At 37.7% G+C, this 21,787-nt stretch overlaps 1 protein-coding gene across 1 annotated transcript in view; it reads left to right on the top strand.

The window, feature by feature from the left end:
• Positions 1 to 21,787, top strand: part of Sf3b2 (splicing factor 3b subunit 2) — a 107,270-nt gene that overhangs the window by 60,489 nt on the left and 24,994 nt on the right. The window contains exons 8-9 of the mRNA XM_067145197.2: positions 6,904 to 7,111; positions 7,945 to 8,151. Of these exons, the coding sequence (XP_067001298.1) occupies positions 6,904 to 7,111; positions 7,945 to 8,151 (415 nt within the window). The remainder of the gene's footprint in view (positions 1 to 6,903; positions 7,112 to 7,944; positions 8,152 to 21,787) is intronic.

The raw sequence follows: 21,787 nt of genomic DNA, 5'->3' as shown, positions 1-21,787 counted from the left end.
TTTCTTCTTGCTCCTTCTGATCTACCAGTTCACTGTATTTAATATTTATCAATTCTGAGAAGTATTCTTCCCATATTTTTAGTATGTCATCTCTCTGCATCAATATCTGTCCTGTTTCAGTTTTTACACATTTTGTATCTTCCCTATTTCATAAACTATTCTTCACCAAACCATACAAAAACCTTTTTACTTCCCTTTATATCCTCCTGTAAAGTTTCGGTGAAACTTTTCCAGCTCTTCCGTTCCTCTTCTTGAACTATTTTCTTACATACCTTTTTGGCTTCTTTATTTTTCTGCCAATTCTCTGTACTATTGCTGCCTATCCACTTTCTCCAGGCCATTTGTTTCTCTTTAACTGCTTCCTTTACCCTGCTGTTCCACCAAGGAGTTTCTTTTTCCTCCCTGATAGTCTTCCACAGGTGTTTACCGCACAGTTCTGTAAAGTGCGTTGATACAGTATGTGTTCAAAATGTGTACCATCAAGTGGCAAAAGTTGCTGTATAGACTCAAAAGTGATGTTATCTTCTCATGTAATACAGGAATATTTGTGGGTGAGTCATCTGTCTTGAAAACTCCTTCAATATGCCTATATATTAGCATCTGCGGCCATAAGATCCAGGAGAGCAGGAAGGGTATAGGAATGGAGTGATGAAATGATCAAGATGGCCGTGAGTAACGAACATGCAAAACTTTATAGCTCAGCTGAAAAAGAAATCAAAAACATATTTGAAGTTCTAAATAGTGACAAACGACTGGATAAGAAGTGGAAAGAAAATGTTACTAACTCCGTGAGTATAGTTAAATCAGTATTAGCAAACTTTCATGAGGAATTGATCAAACTAGAGAGAATACCTTAACCTCCACAACAGATCAACACGAACAACAGATCAACGAACACGAACAGCCGCTTTATTCTGACACAGTATCTCGTACTCATATAAATAAACAAAACATTAAGAAGACTAGAAATGTGGTATTCATCTCACCAAAGAACAAAGACACGATAAAGAACTCTGAACAACTTTACGCCTATTGCAAGCTACAACTAAATCCAGTTCTCTAAATGTAGGAGTAAATAAAGTGAAGAGAACTAGAAATGGAGTGTTATTCGAATTAAGGAATCATGATGAATGCACGAACCTAGTCAGTCGCATTCAAGAAACTTCCCCGGACCTGACGGTTATAATACCAAAACACAAGAATCCTAGACTCATCATTCATGGTATTGAACTGGACTTTCTGGGGGAGGACATTGTGGACGCCATTAAAAACCAGAACCCGTGCATAAAACAGTGCCTACTAGATCGTACGCAAGTCTTGGAGAAAAGATCTGTGAAGAAAGTTCGGAGCGGCGACAGCCAGTATGCAGTGATAGAAGTGACGCCTAAGATCTACCATGCCGTGATGAAAGAAGAGAAGCTATATATTGGCTACCAAAGGTGCAATGTTAAAGACTATTTCCCTGTCATACGTTGTCACTCATGTTGCGATTATGGCCATTTTGTAGCAGACTGTAATTCGCAAAGATGCCCAATCTGTTCAGAGGAACATACTGTAGATGTATGCCCCCGAACAAGAACTGAATGTGCCAACTGCAAATCATATAACCAAAAAATGGGGAACAGGGCATCTTTTCAAGCCATAGATACAAATCATACAGCAACATCCTCACAATGTCCGGCCTATATTAGAATCTTAAACATAATTAAATCCAAGATTAACTATGGCTAAAATAACAGTATATCAGTATAACTTACACAGATCTCTTATTCCTACACAAGAACTACTTATTGACGCCGGAAATCTATCAGATACACAGCACATCAAACTCTTGTGCATTCAAGAACCATACACTCGAAATAATGCTGTTAAGGGACTAGGCATAAATTTGAACATTCATTCTGCTGATCCATTGGAGAACAGCGTAAGAGCTGTAATAGCTACAAATTATCCCAATGTTTTGAAGTTGGTACAGTTCTGTTGCCATGACTGTGTTGTAGTGTGTGTGAGTTGGCAGAGCACAACCCTATATGTGTGTAATGTTTACCTCGATCCAGATTGTGACTTTGACAATGCTTTGTGTAAATTGGATCTTATCTGTAAGTCACTAAACGGAAGTCAGTTACTGTTACTAGGAGATATAAATGCAAAACACCAAGCAGGGGGGAGCCCCATTTCAGATGAAAAGGGAAAGAAGTTCTATGATTTTTGTTGTACACATCGTCTTCATATACTAAATGACGGAACTAGGCCAACCTATCGCCGTGGTAACTCCGAGAGCTTCATTGATATCACCACCTGCAGCGCTAGGCTCTTTCCATTTGTTTCTGATTGGATTAAGAAAGACCCAACGACTGATCATGGACTAATTAAAACCTAAATTAGTGATACAAGATGTCCTCTGGTTATTTCTGCGAACGTTTATCATACACGTAAATTCAAAACTCAAAATGTGAAGTGGCTCCATTTTGAATTATCTGCCAAACGAGTTCTCCAAAATTGAATTGAGAAATTGGAGGGTATCTCGACTGAACAAGAGTTAAACAACTTTACGCAAGATATCACACAACATATTGTAAATCTGTGCAACTCCCGTCTTCCCAAACTGTCGCCCAACCACCCAAAGAACTACTGGTGGACACCTCAACTTACAGCACTCCGAAATCGCTTCTTAGCAGCTCAGAGAAGATACAAAAGATGCACATGTGACACTCTCAAGCTTGCATATGAAGCCTCATATAAAAGTATCAGAGAACTATATAGAAAGGCAATTATGCAGATTAAATTAAATAGCTGGAAACAGTTCTGCTCCTCGGAATCAACTAGAAACCCCCTGGGGGAAAATTTATAAAGTATGTCGAAAAACAGGTAACCTCAACACTACTCTGCATACTATTGACACTGGCTGTGGATTCACAACAACACCATTAGAAACTGCAAATGCTCTAGCAGAGACATTCTTTCCCAGAGACGATGCTGATAATGAAAGGCAGGTTACACTTCGAAAGGAAACCATGCTTGCACCAGAAACGGAAGATGAAAAGCCTTTTAGCATGGAGGAAGTTAATCATGTGATCTCGAAGTTAGATGATAAGAGAGCCCCAGGAATTGATGCGATATCTGCAAATATTGTGAAACATATTCATAGTGCCTGTCCTGACTTTCTCCTGAAACTGTTCAATAAATGTTTAGAACTTTGTGTTTTTCCAGACTGTTGGAAGGAGGCCACGATAAAAGTGATCCCTAAACACGGAAAGCAAAATAAATATACAGCCAATTGTCTACGCCCAATAAGCCTACTCCCTGTGTTGGGAAAAGTCTTAGAGAAACTCATAATTAATAGAGTGATGTTTAACTTCGCGATGAAGAACAGTTTACATGAAAACCAATTTGGGTTTATGCCGTCAAAATCTATGGAAAATGCAGTACATAAGGTGACACAATGGATGAAATCTGTCTACGATTGCAAAGAATTCGGACTACTAGTATCATTAGATATCTCCGGTGCTTTCAACTTTGCTTGGTGGCCTAAAGTGTTGCATCAGCTGAAAGTGAAGGGTTGTCCAAAAAAACATTTATAGGCTAATGCAAAATTACTTCACAAATAGAAAAGTGCACTCGACCATTTGTGGCACAACTGTGACAAGAAACGTAGATCGAGGATGCCCACAAGGCTCTGCTTGTAGCCCGGGTCTCTGGAACATACTCTATGATGACATTCTTCAACAGAAGCTTCCCGATAATTGTTCGCTAACTGCTCTCGCAGATGATGCATTACTACTAGTTAGGGGTAGAACAACAAATACATTAACATCTGCAGCAAATGAAGCACTCGACATACTTCTAAGGTGGGGACAGAACAACAAATTGAAATTCAACGCATCTAAGACTGTTGCTATGCTAGTCGCCAAGAAAAGGAAATTTGAGACACCGGTGGTTAAACTAGACAGCCAAAAATTAGATATTGTAGATAGCATGACATACCTAGGAATAATTTTAGATAGCAAACTTTTATTTAGACCGCACTTTCAACATTTGGAAACTAAAGCAGCCAAATTGTATAGGAGCCTGACAATGGTAGCACGACCCACCTGGGGACTAAACTCGGAAATTTTGAAGATTATATATCGTGGAGCTGTTGAACCAATGGTGCTTTATTGTGTCACTGCTTTCGAACATGTTCTGCATAAAAAATGGGCGCAACAGAAATTGTCTCAAATTCAAAGAGGTTTCGTGTTACGCATCACGCGCGCTTACCGTACAATATCGACAGACACTGCCCTTATTATTTCTGGTATAGAACCTTTGCATCTCACAGGACTCAGCATGTCAACTTCTGTTAATTGTAAGAAGAACAGAATACATCCGCGGGATTTGGAAGGAGTGGAACTTGAACTTCCTGCCCATCATACTGCCGCCGGACATCCAGCAGACTATATGAGAACTGTATTTGACCAGCCATGTACCAGAGATCACAGCCATTCAATATACACAGATGGTTCTCACATTTCCAGCAACGGAACACTAGTGGGCTGCGCCTTTGTGGTATATGAGGGTGAAGACGAAGTTCATTCTGAGAGAATAAAACTAAAGGAATACTGTTCCGTGTTTCAAGCCAAGCTGCTTGCAATATTGAAAGCAGTCGAGTGGTGCATAAACAAAAATACGTGTGCGACTATACTCGGTGACTCACAGGCGGCGCTGAACTCCATAAAAGATAAATACAACTTACACAATTTGGCAGTACATGTAAGAGAGAATATATCAAAGTACAATAAACATATATGTTTCGGTTGGGTGCGAGGTCATTCCGCCATAAAAGGGAACGAAAGAGCTGACCAATTGGCCAAAGAAGCTTGTAATTCTAACTTGTCAGAAAGTTATACTAGATGCCCAATTTCTTTTGTCAAAAGAACCGTAAAGGATGAAATGCTCTCTCGCTGGAATGAACTGTGGTTAGCAAGTAAGAATGGCTCAGTAACCAAAGACCTGTTTTTTCCAAATGTATATAGTAGGTTGGGATGTAAATATATAGTGTGCAACTTTCATTTAACTCAAGTGCTATCAGGTCATGGTAAATTCAATGCTTACTTCGAGCGATTCAAAATTTCAACACAAAATGGCTCACTGTGCTTCTGCACTGAAGACATTCAAACTGTAGAACACATTCTGTTCAACTGTCCTGCTTTTGAGAGAGCACATTTTGAACTTAAGGTGCATTTGTTAACTTGCAGTTGCTATTTTGAAAAACCACTAAATTTCATTTTTTTACAAAAAATGCTGCACTTCTCAGTTTTCAGAATTTATTGACTATGTATTTAAACATATATAATTTGATACTGTCTGCTTACTAGCTGCTTAACATATGTATTGTATATATTGTATGTATATTGTATATATATTGTATATATTTTGTATGTCTGATATTTTATATATTAGTACGGTACTCTTAGTATTAAGAATTGCATATATCATATATCATACTTTTATTTTTCCACTTCTGTTCATGTCTATTTTGCTGTTTATGTATTTTGAATTTTATTAGAGAAATTGTATATTTTGTATAAACTACAACCCTAACATACCTTATGGTAAAATAGGGTTCACAGCACTTTGGAGATTAAATAATAATAATATAGGAATGGAGTTCCAGAAGAAATTAGGTGGTGTTCAAAATGTCAATGTAGAAGGGTAAGAGACTCTTACCCCCCCCCACAGCCTAGGCTGTAGCTCCATCCTGCTGAACTATTGTCATTGGAGGAGTAAGTTTCAGGCATGACAAAAAAAACAGCCCAAATCCTGCATGAATGGGGTCATTATGAGGTCTCTCTAGATTACCTGGTCCACTGTTTTTGGATTCTGTGCAACATTCTCGAGGACTGGCCACGTTGCCTGAAATTATAACCCGTTCTGACAACCCGCTCCATATGATCAGAAATAATGTTCTATAATAAATGCCTTCTCTTCTGTTGTGAGAACTGTAATTGCAGAAGTCAACTCAGCACTGAATTTGCACTATGTCAAATTATTATATTATTATTAACTTTATTGGCCACATTGGACCACTTGAGTCTTCCATGTACACTTTTTCTTTGAAGGTTGTACTGTTTGATTCTTCTTATCTGCCCAGTACTTCTTCATTCATTCTGATTGCAGTGTTCTTAATTTGTCTGAAATCTCTACAGGCCTTCTTTGCATCATTTCAGTTGAAAATTTGTGATTCTTAAGAAGGGTGGTAATTTTATTATTATGTACAGTAAATAAATAAATATTGTTGTAACCTATGGCTTTATTGGGAAGGAACTCCAATAAAAAATTGATATCTCTGGACAACAGAAATATACAAATAACAGTAATAATGTACAGATGTTTTAGTGAACAGAGTTTTGTTTCATCTTGTTTCTGGCTATCCAGTATAGAGCTGGTGAATTGCCTTGTTTTTGTTGGGTTGGGTTGAGTCCTGCGCACTTAAGTAGGTGTTTCGAACCCATCGCTGATCCAGTAATTTTGCAGATGGTACACTTCTCCGTTGAGTATATTTTGTTTCTAACTAGATGTGCAGCTAAGCAATCATGTCTTGTTTCCAATCTGAAGATCGTCACTGCTTCTTTCCTCGGCTTGCTTTTGTTTTTGTTCCATACTGGTAGGTCATTTATTTTTTTCCATTTCTTCATTGAAGTAAGTTGGGTAGTTTTTCTTCCATTTTTCAAAGGTTTTATTTGTGATTATATTATTGATTGATTCAATCAAAAAATTAAAAATAAATAAATAAGTAAATACCTTGTTGCTAGGGAAACGTGGACAGCAGATGAGTAGTAATTCCAGTGTCGCTTGTCTTGTCTATGTCGTATGTCTCCTTTTTAGACTTGACTTAATTCAAATGTCATTATCTTTTTGTTTTAGGTATGTACAGGAGACATTAGGATTGAATGAATTGGAACCAATGTATCGGCAGTTTGCCAGAATATTTGAAACATTCCGTATTTCTGAACCAGAGAAGGTAGATGAAGCTAATAAGGAACAGCTGCCGAAAGAACCTGTCAAGGAAATTGACTTGAAGAAAGTGCCAAAATTAGATGATGATCCTGAAGAAGAGGAGGATGAAGAGGGAGTAAGTAATAGTGATGCGATAATTGTGAAAAATCACGTAATTCATTTCATCTGTGGACAGTATCTTCAATGCTGCAGGTATCATCTGTTCTACCCAGTGGTGCTTGATAAAACTTTTCAAACTAGAGCTTTATTAATTCTGTTATTCTACTATGTAGTAATTTATATGAATCATCCATTAAAAGGGCAAACATGTCTTGGGGAATTAACGCACTGTTTATTTACAGTGTTCCCAATAACAAAGATTGAAAAAATCATTGAAAAGTAAATAAATATGGGAAAAAGTTAAGAAATTCATTTAATATTATGCATTTCCTGTTGTAAGTAGAATTTATTTTCTTGATAGACATTTCTGTTGTGAAGATCATCTATCCTCGAAAGGAATAACACAATTTAGGGCCAAGGAATGATGAATATAATGAGTACTAAGTTATTACTCTCTTACTAAACTTTTTTATATATGGTACTATGGATCAGGTGGGACTGTCAAAAATATTGAGCCTCAGCTAATCACAATATTAAAAGTTGATTAGAACTTTCTGATTTTAAAAGCACAAGATATAAATGTCAGAAATAAAGCATTCATATAAAGTGAAGTATATCCATTTGATGACAATTTTTAAAAATCCTTCCAGTTTGAATAATCATTGTTTATCAAGGACTGTTGACATGTTTGGCATAGACATTCAATACTAATCACATGATTTTTGAAAAAATCGGACAGTAAAGTTCTTTATACTTTCATGACAAAAGGAAATTTCTAGGATCATGAGCACTTTGGATACCATGTTCATTATTATGTAAATTTCACTAATGACTCTTGCATGATTTCAGAAAAAAGAAGAGGAGAAAACTAAATTGTCCAAAAGGAAATTAAAGAAGTTGACACGTTTGAGTGTAGCAGAATTGAAGCAATTGGTCAATCGACCTGATGTCGTAGAAATGCATGACGTTACTGCAAGAGACCCTAAACTGTTAGTACAACTCAAAGCTCACCGAAATACAGTTCCAGTTCCTCGTCATTGGTGCTTCAAGAGAAAAGTAAGTATTTGTTCATGAGGAACTTGCTTAGTGTGAGCTACAATCTTGATTATTTTTTTTTTGGTGAGCTTGCATTCGGGTGATACAGGGTTCGAACCCCACTGTCGGCAGCCCTGAAGATGGTTTTCTGTGGTTTCTCATTTTCACACCAGGCAAATGCTTAGGCTGTATCTTAATCAAGGCCATGGCCGCTTCCTTCTCACTCCTGGGCCTTTCCTATCCCATCGTTGCCGTAAGACCTATCTGTATCAGTGCGACGAAAAACAAATTCTATAAAAAGTAAATAAATAGATCGATTTTTTATCATTCCAGTTCTTGATAATTTCCAATTTGCAGTTATGTCTACTCCTCCTCCTTTCTTATGCTTTCAGGGTTGATAACCTAGATATTAGGCCCCTTTAAACAACAAGCATCATCATCAAGTTTCTTATGTTTTCAAAATGTGGGGCTTTCTGCGCACTGGTTATTTGACCATAAATAATCATTGCACTATCTTAGCAATCAGGAAGAATTTGGGATCACATCATGAGGGTTTTTAGTACAGTGAAACCTCGTTAACGCGTTCCTCATTAACACGGCTTCCCGCTTAGCACGTCGTAAATTCAGAGTCCCGATTTTCATCATATTAAATCTACTGCATATAATAATACCTCACTTATAACGTCACGAATTTTTGCTATTACTGCTTAATATGATTACATTTTTTCCTAGGCCTGAAAATGTTATTTGTCATTCCTTGTGGAAGGAACGTGATTTCCAACTCGGGTAAGAGCCCCCGCCGCAGTTGCGTGAAAACAGGAAAAAGCCTTGAATTCTTGAACTTCACAGGATGAATTGCACCTTTGGAGAGCAAGCCATTAGCTTCAAAAATGCTCAGTTTTGCTTGCTGGTTAGCATTGAAACTGCAGAACAATACAATGAGCCTGTTTGTGCTTGTATTTTGCATCCCATTCAGAAGTTAGAAATGTATTTCGTGTTTAGTTGTACAGTGAAGGGTAGCGAATATTTGTCATGCAGTAGCCTACATCTGGAACATAATTGTGTGAAATTGACCAACATGGTGCATATTTGCCTTGTGATAGCCTAATTATGGATACGGAAAAAGTCGTGAAATTCCTTACTAATGAAGACAAAATTAAAGTCTGTCAGCAATTCGACTGGCATCCACATCTTTAAGCGTGCAGAGTCATTGCCTGTGAGATATTAAAGTCCGGGTAATACACCGCATTAGACTCGGCCTCGATATACTTCCGACTACTGCCACTAGAGTTCTCTTTACTGAGCTATCTCGCCCGCTCATTGCAACACGTTCGTATATGAAAAACTATAAAAATTTATTAAAACTAGTTATTTCAGAAGGCACAAAACAGAGATCAGATAAAAAAAAGATCTAGAGTAATTGTCTGACTTACTTTCACTTTCTACAACATATTTCTTACAGTATGCTTAAACGAAATAAATAATTCATGAAAACTTTGTGATAAATTAAGACAAATATATCAGCAGCGTTGATGTTCAAATGTTCACAAGGACCACTTCATTTCTTCTCATAGAAATATTATCTATCTTTTATGATATGCCGATAAATAATATTAGATTACCTGAATTTCAGGAAGTTATCACAATTTCAACACTTTGGGTGCAGGAGTTTCGTTCTAAAATTCTTGAAGACAACCTGACAGATACCCTAAAACTTTTTTTTCTTATTTCATTAGGCCTACTCATATCCTACTTTTCAATTTAAAAATTGTTTTCCTTAATTTAGTATTTGATTTTCTCCTCATTTTATATTTATACGTATTTAACAGAGCTACTCATAGTCCTTCCTAGATACAGAAACGGGACTTGTATTCCTTTTTCCTTTGTGGCTGACGTAGAACAGTTATTTGCTGAAGATATGGCATGTCCATCTTTATCTGAGTCAGAAATGTTACTAAATTTTGATGGCTGGGAGCTGGATTCTTCCTGCGTTTGTCACTTTTATGTTTGTGAACGGGATACATACTAAAAACGGAAGGAACTTTGTTGGGAAGAATTCGTTTGATTGTGTCCTTACATTGAAATTTGATGTCTTAAAATGCAAGCCACACACTCGGGAAGAATTGTTAGGGAGCCGAAGATATCCTACTTTTATCACCTGTCTCGAAATAGCTTGCCTCCATTTCTCTCTAAAAGTGCACTCCGAAGGGAAACTGTGAAACGTCACATTTTCTTGCTTTTTAGCAGTATTCGAAGTACATAGAGGTACACAACAGTTTACCATTTTCTCAACCTCACAGACACTCACCGACAGAATCAATACTCACAATAAATTGCACAAAATCAACACAGCAGCACCATTACTCTGCACATCTGTATGTTAAAAATCCGCCAAGAACAGAACAGAGACCTGACATCTAGTGGCCAAACCGTGAACCCGGTTGGGCCGTCTTTTCAACGGCAAATTCGTAGCTATGTCCTGGCCTTGTCTATCTCGTAGGCAGCGGAGGAGTTGGCGTGAATGTTCAAACTCGCACCTTCCTGTTTCGACCCGATCACTCGATTCGGTCTCGATCGGTCGAAGTTTTGTTTGATTCAAAATGGTGGCCAAAGTCATGCTGCTGCAGTCGCACATGGTCATGTATAACCCCCAATTCATTGTCTAAGTGTGCAACTAGAAAAATAAAGTTTAATAACCAATTGGTCCGAAATAAAAGGCTTCTACTAACATTCGTTTTAGAAAGAGCGTGTGATCTGCAGTAATACTTTGATATTTTTATGGGACCCATTCAAATGTTTTCATATTTGTTGTTTGTGTTTTTAACACTTTCCAGTGCACTATTATTTAATAAGCCCCAGCAGAATAAGTTTTCATATTTGTTCTCTCGTGTAAAACCTTTTAATACTCTCTTCTCATTGAGTTATCACTGTACCCACGGATATACAACGTAAAATTCCATTGTTACATGTTATAAACCTCATTTTAGGTCCGTATTGAAAATTTTTTCACAGTTCAACAATAAGAAAGGTGTTTTAATTTGTTCCACCTATTCAATAGTTATATTTTCACTTATAGTGGTTACATAAATAGATTCTTAGTTACATGGGACATGTTTCGCCCTCAATTAAGGGCATCTTCAGCCTAAATACAATCATCAAAAATACAACTAAATTAAAAGTGGAAGTTAAAAGTCTAGTCAGTTATTAAAATTCAGAACATAAAAATGTGAAAAGTGATACAATATATAAGGATGCTAATGGAAAACTGTCTTATGATTAAATTATAATCTTGTCGGAGACTAAAACTTCTTCTATTAAAATTCTAATTAAAAACAGTTCATAAAAATATTAGTGGAAAATCAAATTGGTAATAATACAAAGCCAACGACATGAGGGCGTGAACACAAGCATAAACTTGATTGTCATGAATACAATCTTTCCAAGGCCGCTGATGAAATTTGTCAGCAAGTGAGACAGAAGCATCTGTTGAAAAATTGTAAGTGGCCCTTAGCACCGGTAGGTAATAAAAATGGCTGAAACCTTGCCAGAAAATGTCAGTAGATGCAGAATAATGTTTTATGTAAGTGGAAGTTGTTATTTGTTACCTACTGTTGTGTTGGTTGCTGCCCGTTTGTTGGCTCTGAGTCTGGTGTTGTAACTGTAATTTTAATAGAAGAAGTTTTAGTCTCCGACAAGATTATAATTTAATCACAAGACAGTTTTCCATTAGCATCCTTATATATTGTATCACTTTTCACATTTTTATGTTCCGAATTTTAATAACTGACTAGACTTTTAACTTCCACTTTTAATTTAGTTGTATTTTTGATGATTGTATTTAGGCTGAAGATGCCCTTAATTGAGGGCGAAACATGTCCCATGTAACTAAGAATCTATTTATGTAACCACTATAAGTGAAAATATAAGTATTGAATAGGTGGAACAAATTAAAACACCTTTATTATTGTTGAACTGTGAAATTCCATTATGTCGAAAAAATCGTATATCATCATCATCATCATCATTATCATTGTAGAGTTCCAGTTTCCCGGGTACTGTTAATGAGCCTCTTCCACTTCTTCCTGTCCATATACAACTTGCCATGGAGAACATCATCCGCTGTCCATCCTCTGGTAACTAGATCAACCTTGATCATATCTATCCATCAGGTTTTAGGTCTTCCTGCAGGTCTTTTCCCCTCCACCTGTCTTTCCAAATTTATTCTGGCTGTTCTTGTAGGCTCCATCCGCATCACATGCCCATACCACCATAGTCTGGATGTGCCGATTCTGTCTAATAGGGATGTCTTTATTCCGGCTTCTTTCCTCACCTCCTCATTTCTTAACTTGTCCATCTTGGTCTTCTGGATGGTGGATCTAAGAAATTTCATCTCTGATGCTTGCAGTCTTGATGAATCTCTTTTCGTGAGGGTGCACGCTTTAATACCATAGGCCAAAATTGGTATGAAATAGCTGTTAAACATCATCAGTTTGGCCGGTTTTGGAATCATGTCATCCCATAAAAGTGTTCTTACTTGTTGGTAAAATTCGGATCCCTTTTGCATTCTGTAATTTCCTTTCTGACCAAATTTTCACTCGAGATTACACTTCCAAGGTAAGGAGAACTATCACCACACTCTAGCTGGTGGTCTCCTAGTTTTACACTTGCTGGATGCCCTTCTCTGTTGTCTGCCATCACCACTGTCTTGGTCTTGCTGATGTTGAGATTATATTCCTGGAACTGGGATTTCCATACATTGAGTCTGGTCTGTATTTCTTCTGTTTCATCCCAAATCATGATATCATCAGCAAAGGCCACTGCATTCAGTTCACCTAACTTTCTCTTGACGTTCTTCATTATATTGTCCATAACAGTGATGAACAGTAATGGGGACAGTGCACTTCCTTGCTGAACTCCACTCTTGGTCTCAAACCATGATGATCGATCTTCCCCAATTTGTACACCGCTAGTACAGTCTTTGTACAACATCTGAATTTTCCTTACCAGTCCTTCAGGCACATTTCTTTTCTGCGGGCACTCCCAGATCTTATCTCTTACAACACTATCATAGGCCTTGTCTATATCCAGGAATACAATGACCAGGTTCTTGCCCTTCTCCCAATACTTTTCCATCAGCATGCAGGTGCTAAAAATTAGATCCATTGTTGTTCTGTTACTTCTGAATCCATAATGCTCCTCCTCTAACTGTGGTTCAGTTATGGTTCTCAATCTCCTTTCTATGATCTTCTCTAGAATGTTTAGCCCATGAGACAGCAGTGTTATTCCTCTATAGTTGGTGGGTTTCCGTCTGCTGCCTTTCTTAAATGGGGAATTATAATGCCGTTGCTCCAATCTGCAGGTATTTTGTTGTCTGTCCATATGGCATTTATTACTCTGTGCAGCCATTGTATACCCTGGATGCCTGCTGCCTTTATCATGTCTGCATTCACTTCATCTGCACCTGAAGATTTTCCTTTAGGCATAGATTTTAAGGCTGTCTCAGTTTCTGTCCAGGTGATGGAAGTTTCCTCAGTGTAGGCTTGGATTTCTGGTTCTGTATTTTGTTCTTGAACTGGTCTGTTCAGTAGGTGGTCGAAATGGTTCTTCAGGACTTCTCTCATGTCGTTTTCTGACCTAACCAGATTTCAATTTTCATCTTCAAGTGACTTTATAGTATTCATTGATTTCCTTTTATCTCTGATAACACTATACAGTAGTTTCTTATTGCCTCTGTTGTCTTCCTCCAGTTTCTGAGTGAATATATTCCATGCTTTGGTCTTTTCTTTTGTAACTGTTCTTTTAACGTCCAGTTTCTTGTTTTGGTATGATTGTTGATGTTTCTGATCTTTGCCTTGTCTCTAGTAAGATCCAGTTTATTTTTCTCCCAATCCCTTTCGTTGCGCAGGAGATTTCTTTCCCTTATTGCTGCTCTCACTCTTTCATTCCACCAAGCTTGTCTTTCCATAAACTTCAGTTGCTTCCTTAACCAATGTGTCCCTTAGTCTGGTCCATTCTGCCTCTCCATTTTTCCTTTCATCTCTTGGTAACAGGGTTTTTATCCGGTTCTGATACTCAGTTCTCTTATCTGTTTTCTGGAGTTCCCATACTTTGATTTTTGGCACTTTCCTGTTCTGTACTCGTGGCACATAGAAGTTTTTCAGGTCCGCTACTAATAGGCAGTGGTCACTGTCAAGACTCTCGCTGGGTTATTGTATGGCTCTGTCTCTTCTTAAACCAACTATTTTTCACCACCAACCCATTCCTCGTACAGAAGTCAAGGAGATGTTCACCTTCTATATTTCTCCCACCATATCTATAAAGTCCCATTATGTTCTCATATCCCGTTCTATCTGTCCCAATCTGTGCATTCGGATCTCCTATAATGTTTACTCTCTCTTTACTAATAACTTTTTACAAATCATCAAGAAACTGGTTCTTATCCTCCTGACAACATCCAATTTGAGGTGCATACATCTGTACCAAAGTTAGTTTTTCTTTCCCTAAATGTACAGTCACCTTTATTATTCTCTCACTAACATACTGAATGTCATCAACTCCTTCTAGATCTTTACTCATGATGAAACCAACATCACTCCTCATCTCTGTCATTTCCATGCCAGTACAGTGTATACTGTTTTCTTAATTTCTTCATTCCTTTCCCTCTTCATTTGGTTTCACTCAGCCCCAGTATCATTAATTTCCTCCTTTCCATGTGGTCCTCTAGTTCTTCACATTTTCATGTGAGACTGAGTAAGTTGATAGTCCCAATGCATGTTAGTCTCCTCTGGGATTTTTGCATTTTTGCAAGACCCTGTCTATCATCAGGCCATAAACCATTATCCCTGACATTAGTCCGCTCATGCTGGTATCTTAATTTAGTTGATAAATGTGTTCCAAGGCTCTTACGTGTTTTGAAAGCAACTACAAATGAGCTTTTTTTTACTGGCTTGCTAGGCCTAACGTAATTGGAGATTTTCTTTCGGGGTTTTCTCCCTTAGCTTTTGAGGATCCCTTCTCATCCCACAAGGCAGTAGGTTCCATCTGTACTACTCCTACAGGAATGGGTTGCTTCCTCCGCCAGCTCCACCGTACCGAATCATATTCTCCGCTTTTGCTGCCGTTGAGGTCTTCACTCGTTACCCTGTGCTGGGACCCTTTACCAGATGTTACACACCGGGTCAGTATGCTCTGGGACTCACATAGGCAAGGGCGCCACTCCCCAGGCATATCCCTGTTGGATAGTTTTTCTTAGTGTATTCATTAGTACGTTTTCTCGCTTTACACATTCTTTTTTCTTATCCCCTGCAGAAATGTCTTAATGAGGTTTTACTGTATTTCAGTTTGAATCTTATTTTGTATTAATAACATTGGATGAGGACTTTCTTCAGCTACTCCCAGGTGTTTGTAGGGTCACTGGAACCACCCTGGCTCATTCTGAGTTTTGGTTTGGTGTTTTAGAACAGTTGCCCTTCCTAAAGCCTTGTAAAGTTTCTAAGTGAACATTCCACATCTGGATACAGCTAAGATTCAAACCTTAGCCATTCAGGCGGAAAGCAAGTAGTTAAGCCACTGCACTAATCATGCCTCCCCCTTCATCATCATTCCAGAAGGAAATATTTGGATAAGTTGAACCTTAAACTTGTCAGTTTTATGCCATTATGCTTTTTCTATAGTTAACCAAAATGGTGTCTGTGAAATTGCCTGTTTTTTTAATTTTAAGAATATCAAATAAACTTATTAGGGAGGAGGAATTAACAGTTTAAAATAAATAAAATTAGATTACAGTGAAATGATGAAGTCAGGAAGGGCGCATGCAGTATTTGTTCTGTGTTGCAGTGTACAGGATGCTATGGGACAAGCCACAGGCTGGTGGTGCCTCAACGTGAGTTTAACAAGTAGGAAGCAATTAGGATTATGATGTGAAAGAAACTTCCACTTCGGAAGCCATATTACTTGCTAAATCAAGATGATGTCAGAAAGTTCTTTGCATTTTATCATTGAGGAGCAGGGTGCGATTATTGTTGTGGCCTAGTTGCTGGCTTTTCACCCAGACAACCAAGGTTCAATTACCGGTTGATCCTGGGTTGGACTTTGCACCTGAAAAGGGCATCCAGCTTTAAATCTCCAAGCAGAACCCAGAATGAGCCACAGTGGCTCCAGCAACTCCAGGAACACCTGGGATAAGCTGAAGAAAAATTATGTCATTGAGGAACAGGTCCATGCAGGTATCTCTTCTTAATGTTAACTTTGAACTTCAATACTCATTTCAGAAATAAGACTAATCCTTAGGTTTGTCATGTGGCACATTGTGTGCTGAGTTTGAAGCAGCTGCAATGAAACTGAGAAAGTAAGTTGAATCCAGCCACAAGTAAGTACAAGATTTCTCAAGCAGTTGGAGAACTTGCAGATTTTGTTTATTGTGTCATGATATATGAAGAAAAGGAAAACAAAATCACAAATTTTTTTTTCCAGCACTTTGTCACTGAAATACTAATTTGAGACAAGAATTTTTATTATTGGTTAATTTTCTGGAATACTAAATCGAGACAAGAATTTTAATGGTTAATTTTTCCAATTGTTTATATTTGTCTTTTATTCTAATGTATTCTTTGACTTGTATTATGTAAAGTTTTACTATAGAATAAATATTTGGTACTGACAAGTTGAGGAACAACAAGAATTCTAGTGATTTGGTGTAGTCTAATTGTACATTGTACTGTAACATAGGTGGGGTTTTGTTGATTTAGGCTGTACCAGCTGACAAAATCCTCATAATAATGGTTAATATTTTTAGATGTTCTTTGGAGTTTTTAGAAACTTCTACTTTATCACAAAGGTCAGATATTTTCTATATAACCTTTGTTGATGGAATAAAGAACAAATATGGCTCTCAAGTTATTGCTAGAGGGGTAGAGACAGTAAAGTGAAGAATAAATAGGAGCAATTATTGGATGTTAGGCCAGGTGTATGCTTTAACACCTTCACTCCCATATCCACATTTGGTGAGAAATATTTCAAGTTTTAAAGTTCAACATACGTTCAGCATCTTAGGTTTACCAATAATTTGTATGTGATGTGGTTTGCCATAATGTAACATATACCAGGTGGTTCACCAGCCCCTTGTAATTTAGTTGTATGCATCCTGCTGCTTTTACTCATCATCATCATTTTCAACCAGCTCCAATTTCCCGGGTGAGGTGAATGAGGGTTCTCCGTTTACTTCTGTCCATATAGATGTCTTCTCCTATAAACTGCTGTAAATCCAGACCTCGTCCAGCTAGATCATTTCTAATCTGATCGATCACGTCTTCCTTGGCCGACCTCTTGATCTTTTGCCTTCAAGTTCCTTCTCAAACCGCACTCTAGCTGTTCTTTGTGGGTCCATTCTTTTGAGATGACCATACCATTTCAGCCTGGTTTTGATACAGATCTCACTAAGGGTGTTTTTCACTTGGACAAGATGGTGTATCTCGTTTCTTATTTTTTCTTTCCTTGTTTTCTGAATCATATTTTTTAAGTATTTCATTTCCACTGCTTGTAGTTTGCTGATATTTCTGTTGATTTGCATGCAGGTTTCTAGGCTGTATGTGGTAACTGGTACAAAGAATCAAAGGAGATAAGTTTCATGTTCCGTATTGATGATAGACAACTGGTATGGGTTATCCACCTAATCAATACAAATTTGTTTACTAAATCACTGTATTATTTACATTTCCTGTAGAGTATTAATTTTGATCTTAATGGAACTTGCTTATCCCAAAGAAGTTTTCTCACTAGATAATAAAACTGTGCTCCATTCTATACTCTACTAGTGATTTCTGCAGATTTTTGACTATCTGTTGTTATTACACTACCAAGATAACGGAACTGATGTACTTGTTCCAAATTTGATCCATCTAGAGCAGAGGTGCTCACACTGGGCATTCCGTCTAAGTGGGCGGGCTGGTAGGCGAAGAGCGTATGCTATTCAACAAGTGACGTTGTGGCTACAGAGCTGTGCGCGATGTTGTAATGACTCTCTGGCATGTTACATTATCTCCGGCAAAACGGATCAGCATGCCTCGGTGATTAACGGTCTAAGGTGATCAGGACTGGTCGGCTCCTGCGCATACACCAGTTGTTTCACATGGCCCCACAGAAAAAAGTCCAGGAATGTAAGATCTGGCCAGCGGGCCAGTGGTCAGGTCTCCCCTTCCTATCCATTTATCAGGATACGTCGCATGGAGATAGTTCTAGACGATCACCGCCATATGCGGTGAAGCTCTGTCATGTTGAAAACACATCCTGCAGCGGTCGAGGAGTGACACATGTTCCAAGAACGGTGTTAGTTCATCTTGAAGAAACCACAGATAGCGTTCTCCCATCAGATGGCTGGGGAGAAAATGGTTACATTTCATCATGGTCTCTATCCATCTCTTAGCTGGGTGTCCAATAGAGCGTCCTCCTCTGGGCTGGTATCGTAAAATCTGCTGTGGGATTCTTTTCCGTCCCAATCTGTTCACAAGGTCCTTCCAGTTCTTTTGGTCTTTTCCTATGAATTTTTATATTAGTTCTTTCAACACCTTCTCATTCTTTTGGTCTCATTGCATCTATTTTGCTGTACGTCTCGTGAATTTCATCTCAACAGCAGTTATTTGGGATTCCTCTCTTTCTGATGGACCATGCTATACTGCCAGGGTCTTGAATTTCTCTGGACTATAGATGGTTTCATAACTGAATTGGTAGTACCCGTGGATTTATTTAATTTTGCAATGCTCTTAGCAATATTGGTATTCCTAAGAATCAAAGAATTATTTAGCCACCTAATGGATACCTTTGTTTGCCTTTGACAGTTTTATAAAATCATTAATAGTACATGTTTTGACTGCTTTGCAGTCATCATCAGCAACATTCACATATGCTTGGGTATTAATAAGGTGAAAGTATGCACAATATATGTTCTTGTATTATCCTTGGTATCTTCTCTTTGCAAACTTAAAATTTTTGTCTATTGGGGAAGGATGATGGGGGGGAGGGGGGTAGGGTATGCTTAAAAAGTGATTAATAACTTGTCCTTAACTAAAATATTGTTAAAAATCTTCCAATTCAGGAGATAAAAATGTCTTTTGAGTCTCCTTTTTAGCTTCTGCTTGGAAGCTTATTTGAAAATACACTAACTTTTTACAAACTAATTACTTGAGATGTAATTAAAGTATAATTAAAACTTATCCTTAACTAAAATACTAATAAAAACATATGTCAGTTTCCAGTTGAGGAAATAAAATCTTCTTTTTTAAGTCTCATTTGTGTTTGTGCTCGAAAGCATGTGGAAAAAGCTGGTTAACTTGTTATTTTATTCCCAAAGGTGGATTCTTACTCTCGGGATTCCTCTCTTCCTGATGGACCATGCTATACTGCCAGAGTCTTGAATTTCTCTGGACTATAGATGGTTTCATAACTGAATTGAGTTCTTGCAGCTCAGTGTTGGGACGTGCTTAGATGTTATTTGTCCATAAACCAGATAATTGGGCAGCTTGTAACATGATCTGAAACTGGTAGAAAATAGGTAAAAAATAATTAAGAATGTTTTTTTCATGAAAGTGTTGGCATTTAGAATTATCTCTTAGGAAAAAAGGGGAGGGTGTTTTGAAAAGTCCTAACTTACCCCTGTCTGTGGATTTCCGTTTTTACTTCCCGCTATCTTGGGTGTGGGTCTGTGCCAGTGTTCTCCGTCCTCGATCTGGTATAGTAGCGATTTGTAGCCCTGTTGCTAGCGGTTCGGCGGGAGAGGGGAGATAAGGGCGTGTCGTCACCTGTTGTTGTTTCTGGGGAGGTGCTAACCATGACTTAGAAACGCCGTACTTGTTCGTGTTATTTGCTAAGCTCGTTTGCTTGCCTTCGAATAGTTGATGATACGCTATAATAAATGAGAAATTCAACAATAGTCAGAATGTTCTAAATATCTTGAACACTTGTAGACCTAAATATAAAGTTTACAGTGGAATGAGAAGAAGAAGGTTCCCTCAACTTTCTAGATATCAGTACAACTCTGAAAGAAAACCATTTCTATTTCGGAATACATAGGAAACCCACCTTCACACCGACCGTGATTAAAAACAATTCTTTAAATCCCGATACACAGCAGAAGTCTGCATATTACAGTTTCATTGACAGAGCCTTCAAAGTTCCATTTACCGAAAATGAGAAAAAAAGGAGCTCGCATACATCCGAAAACAGGCCTCGTGTAATGGTTTTAATCTCAAAGTCATTAATAAAATAATCACTAAGTGCGGATTAAAACAACAGATAAATTTGGTAGAACAATCATACAAAGCAAAAAAGTGTATAAAGTTTACATACAATAATCCTAATATTTATGCACTTACAAATTTATTTAAGAAACTCAGTATTAAGGTAGCTTTTTCAATGAACAATGACACTAAACATAGGTTTTTAAACCACAACATAGTCAACAAATCCAAAAAAGAGGAATATCAGAAATCTATAAGTTGACTTGCTCCCATTGTACGGTTCGTATGTTAGACAGTCCAGGCGGAATTTTTCAATAAGATATCAGGAGCATGTCAACACAGAGAAGTATAGAAGGTTCTGCGTAATGGCGGCTCACATGAAGGAAACAGGACACAAATTCACCAACATCAAACAGGACCTTGAAATTATTAACAGGATAAACAAAGGAAGACATGAATAATTTAGAAAACATTAACGTCCTTCTTGATAAGGTAACAAATAAGGATTGGAATTTAAACAATACGAACGAACAAAGAAATCCTCTATGTGAACGCATACTCAGATATATGGAACTATTAGAAAGGAAGCAAACGAGCTTAGCAAATAACACGAACAAGCTCGATGTTTCTAAATCACAGTTAGCACTTCCCTCCTGAGAAACGACAACAGGTGACGACACACTCTTGTCTCCCCCCTACCCGCCGGACCGTGCTAGCAAGCAAACTACAACATATCGCTACTGTACCAGATCAAGGATGGAGAACACTGGCACAGACCCACACCCAAGATAGCGGGAAGTAAAGACTGAAATCCACAGACAGGGGTAAGTTAGGACTTTTCAAAAATACCCTCCCCCTTTTTTTTTTAAGGGATAATTCTAAATGCCAACACTTTCAGGAAAAAACATTTTAAATTACAGTAGTTTTTACCTATTTTCTACCAGTTGCAGATCATGTTACAAGCTGCCCAATTATCTGGTTTATGGACAAATAACATCTAAGCATGCTCCAATATTGAACTGCAAGACTATTCTAAGAATCCACCTTCGGCAATAAAATAACAAGTTAACCTGCTTTATCCACATGCTTTCGAGCTCAAACATGAATAGGACTTAAAAAAGAAGATTTTATTTCCTCAACTTGAAGCTGACATATGTACTTATTAGTATTTTTCTTATTAGTATTTTAGTTAAGAATAAGTTTTAATTGTACTTTCATTACATCTCAAGTAATTAGTTTGTAAAAATTTAATTGGTGTTTTTTAAAATATGCTTCCGAGCCGAAGTTAAAAAAGAGACTTAAAAGGCGTTTTTATCTTCTTAATTGGAAGAATTTTTTAACAATATTTTAGTTAAGGACACGTTATTACTGTAATCACTTTCTAAGCATTCTTCCCCACCCCTCCAATCTCCACTACCACCACCCTC

This window comes from Anabrus simplex, chromosome 4, assembly GCF_040414725.1.
Source record: "Anabrus simplex isolate iqAnaSimp1 chromosome 4, ASM4041472v1, whole genome shotgun sequence".
Taxonomy (NCBI): domain Eukaryota; kingdom Metazoa; phylum Arthropoda; class Insecta; order Orthoptera; family Tettigoniidae; genus Anabrus; species Anabrus simplex.
Note: the sequence above shows the minus strand (reverse complement) of the source record. Positions and strands in the feature narration are given on the sequence as shown.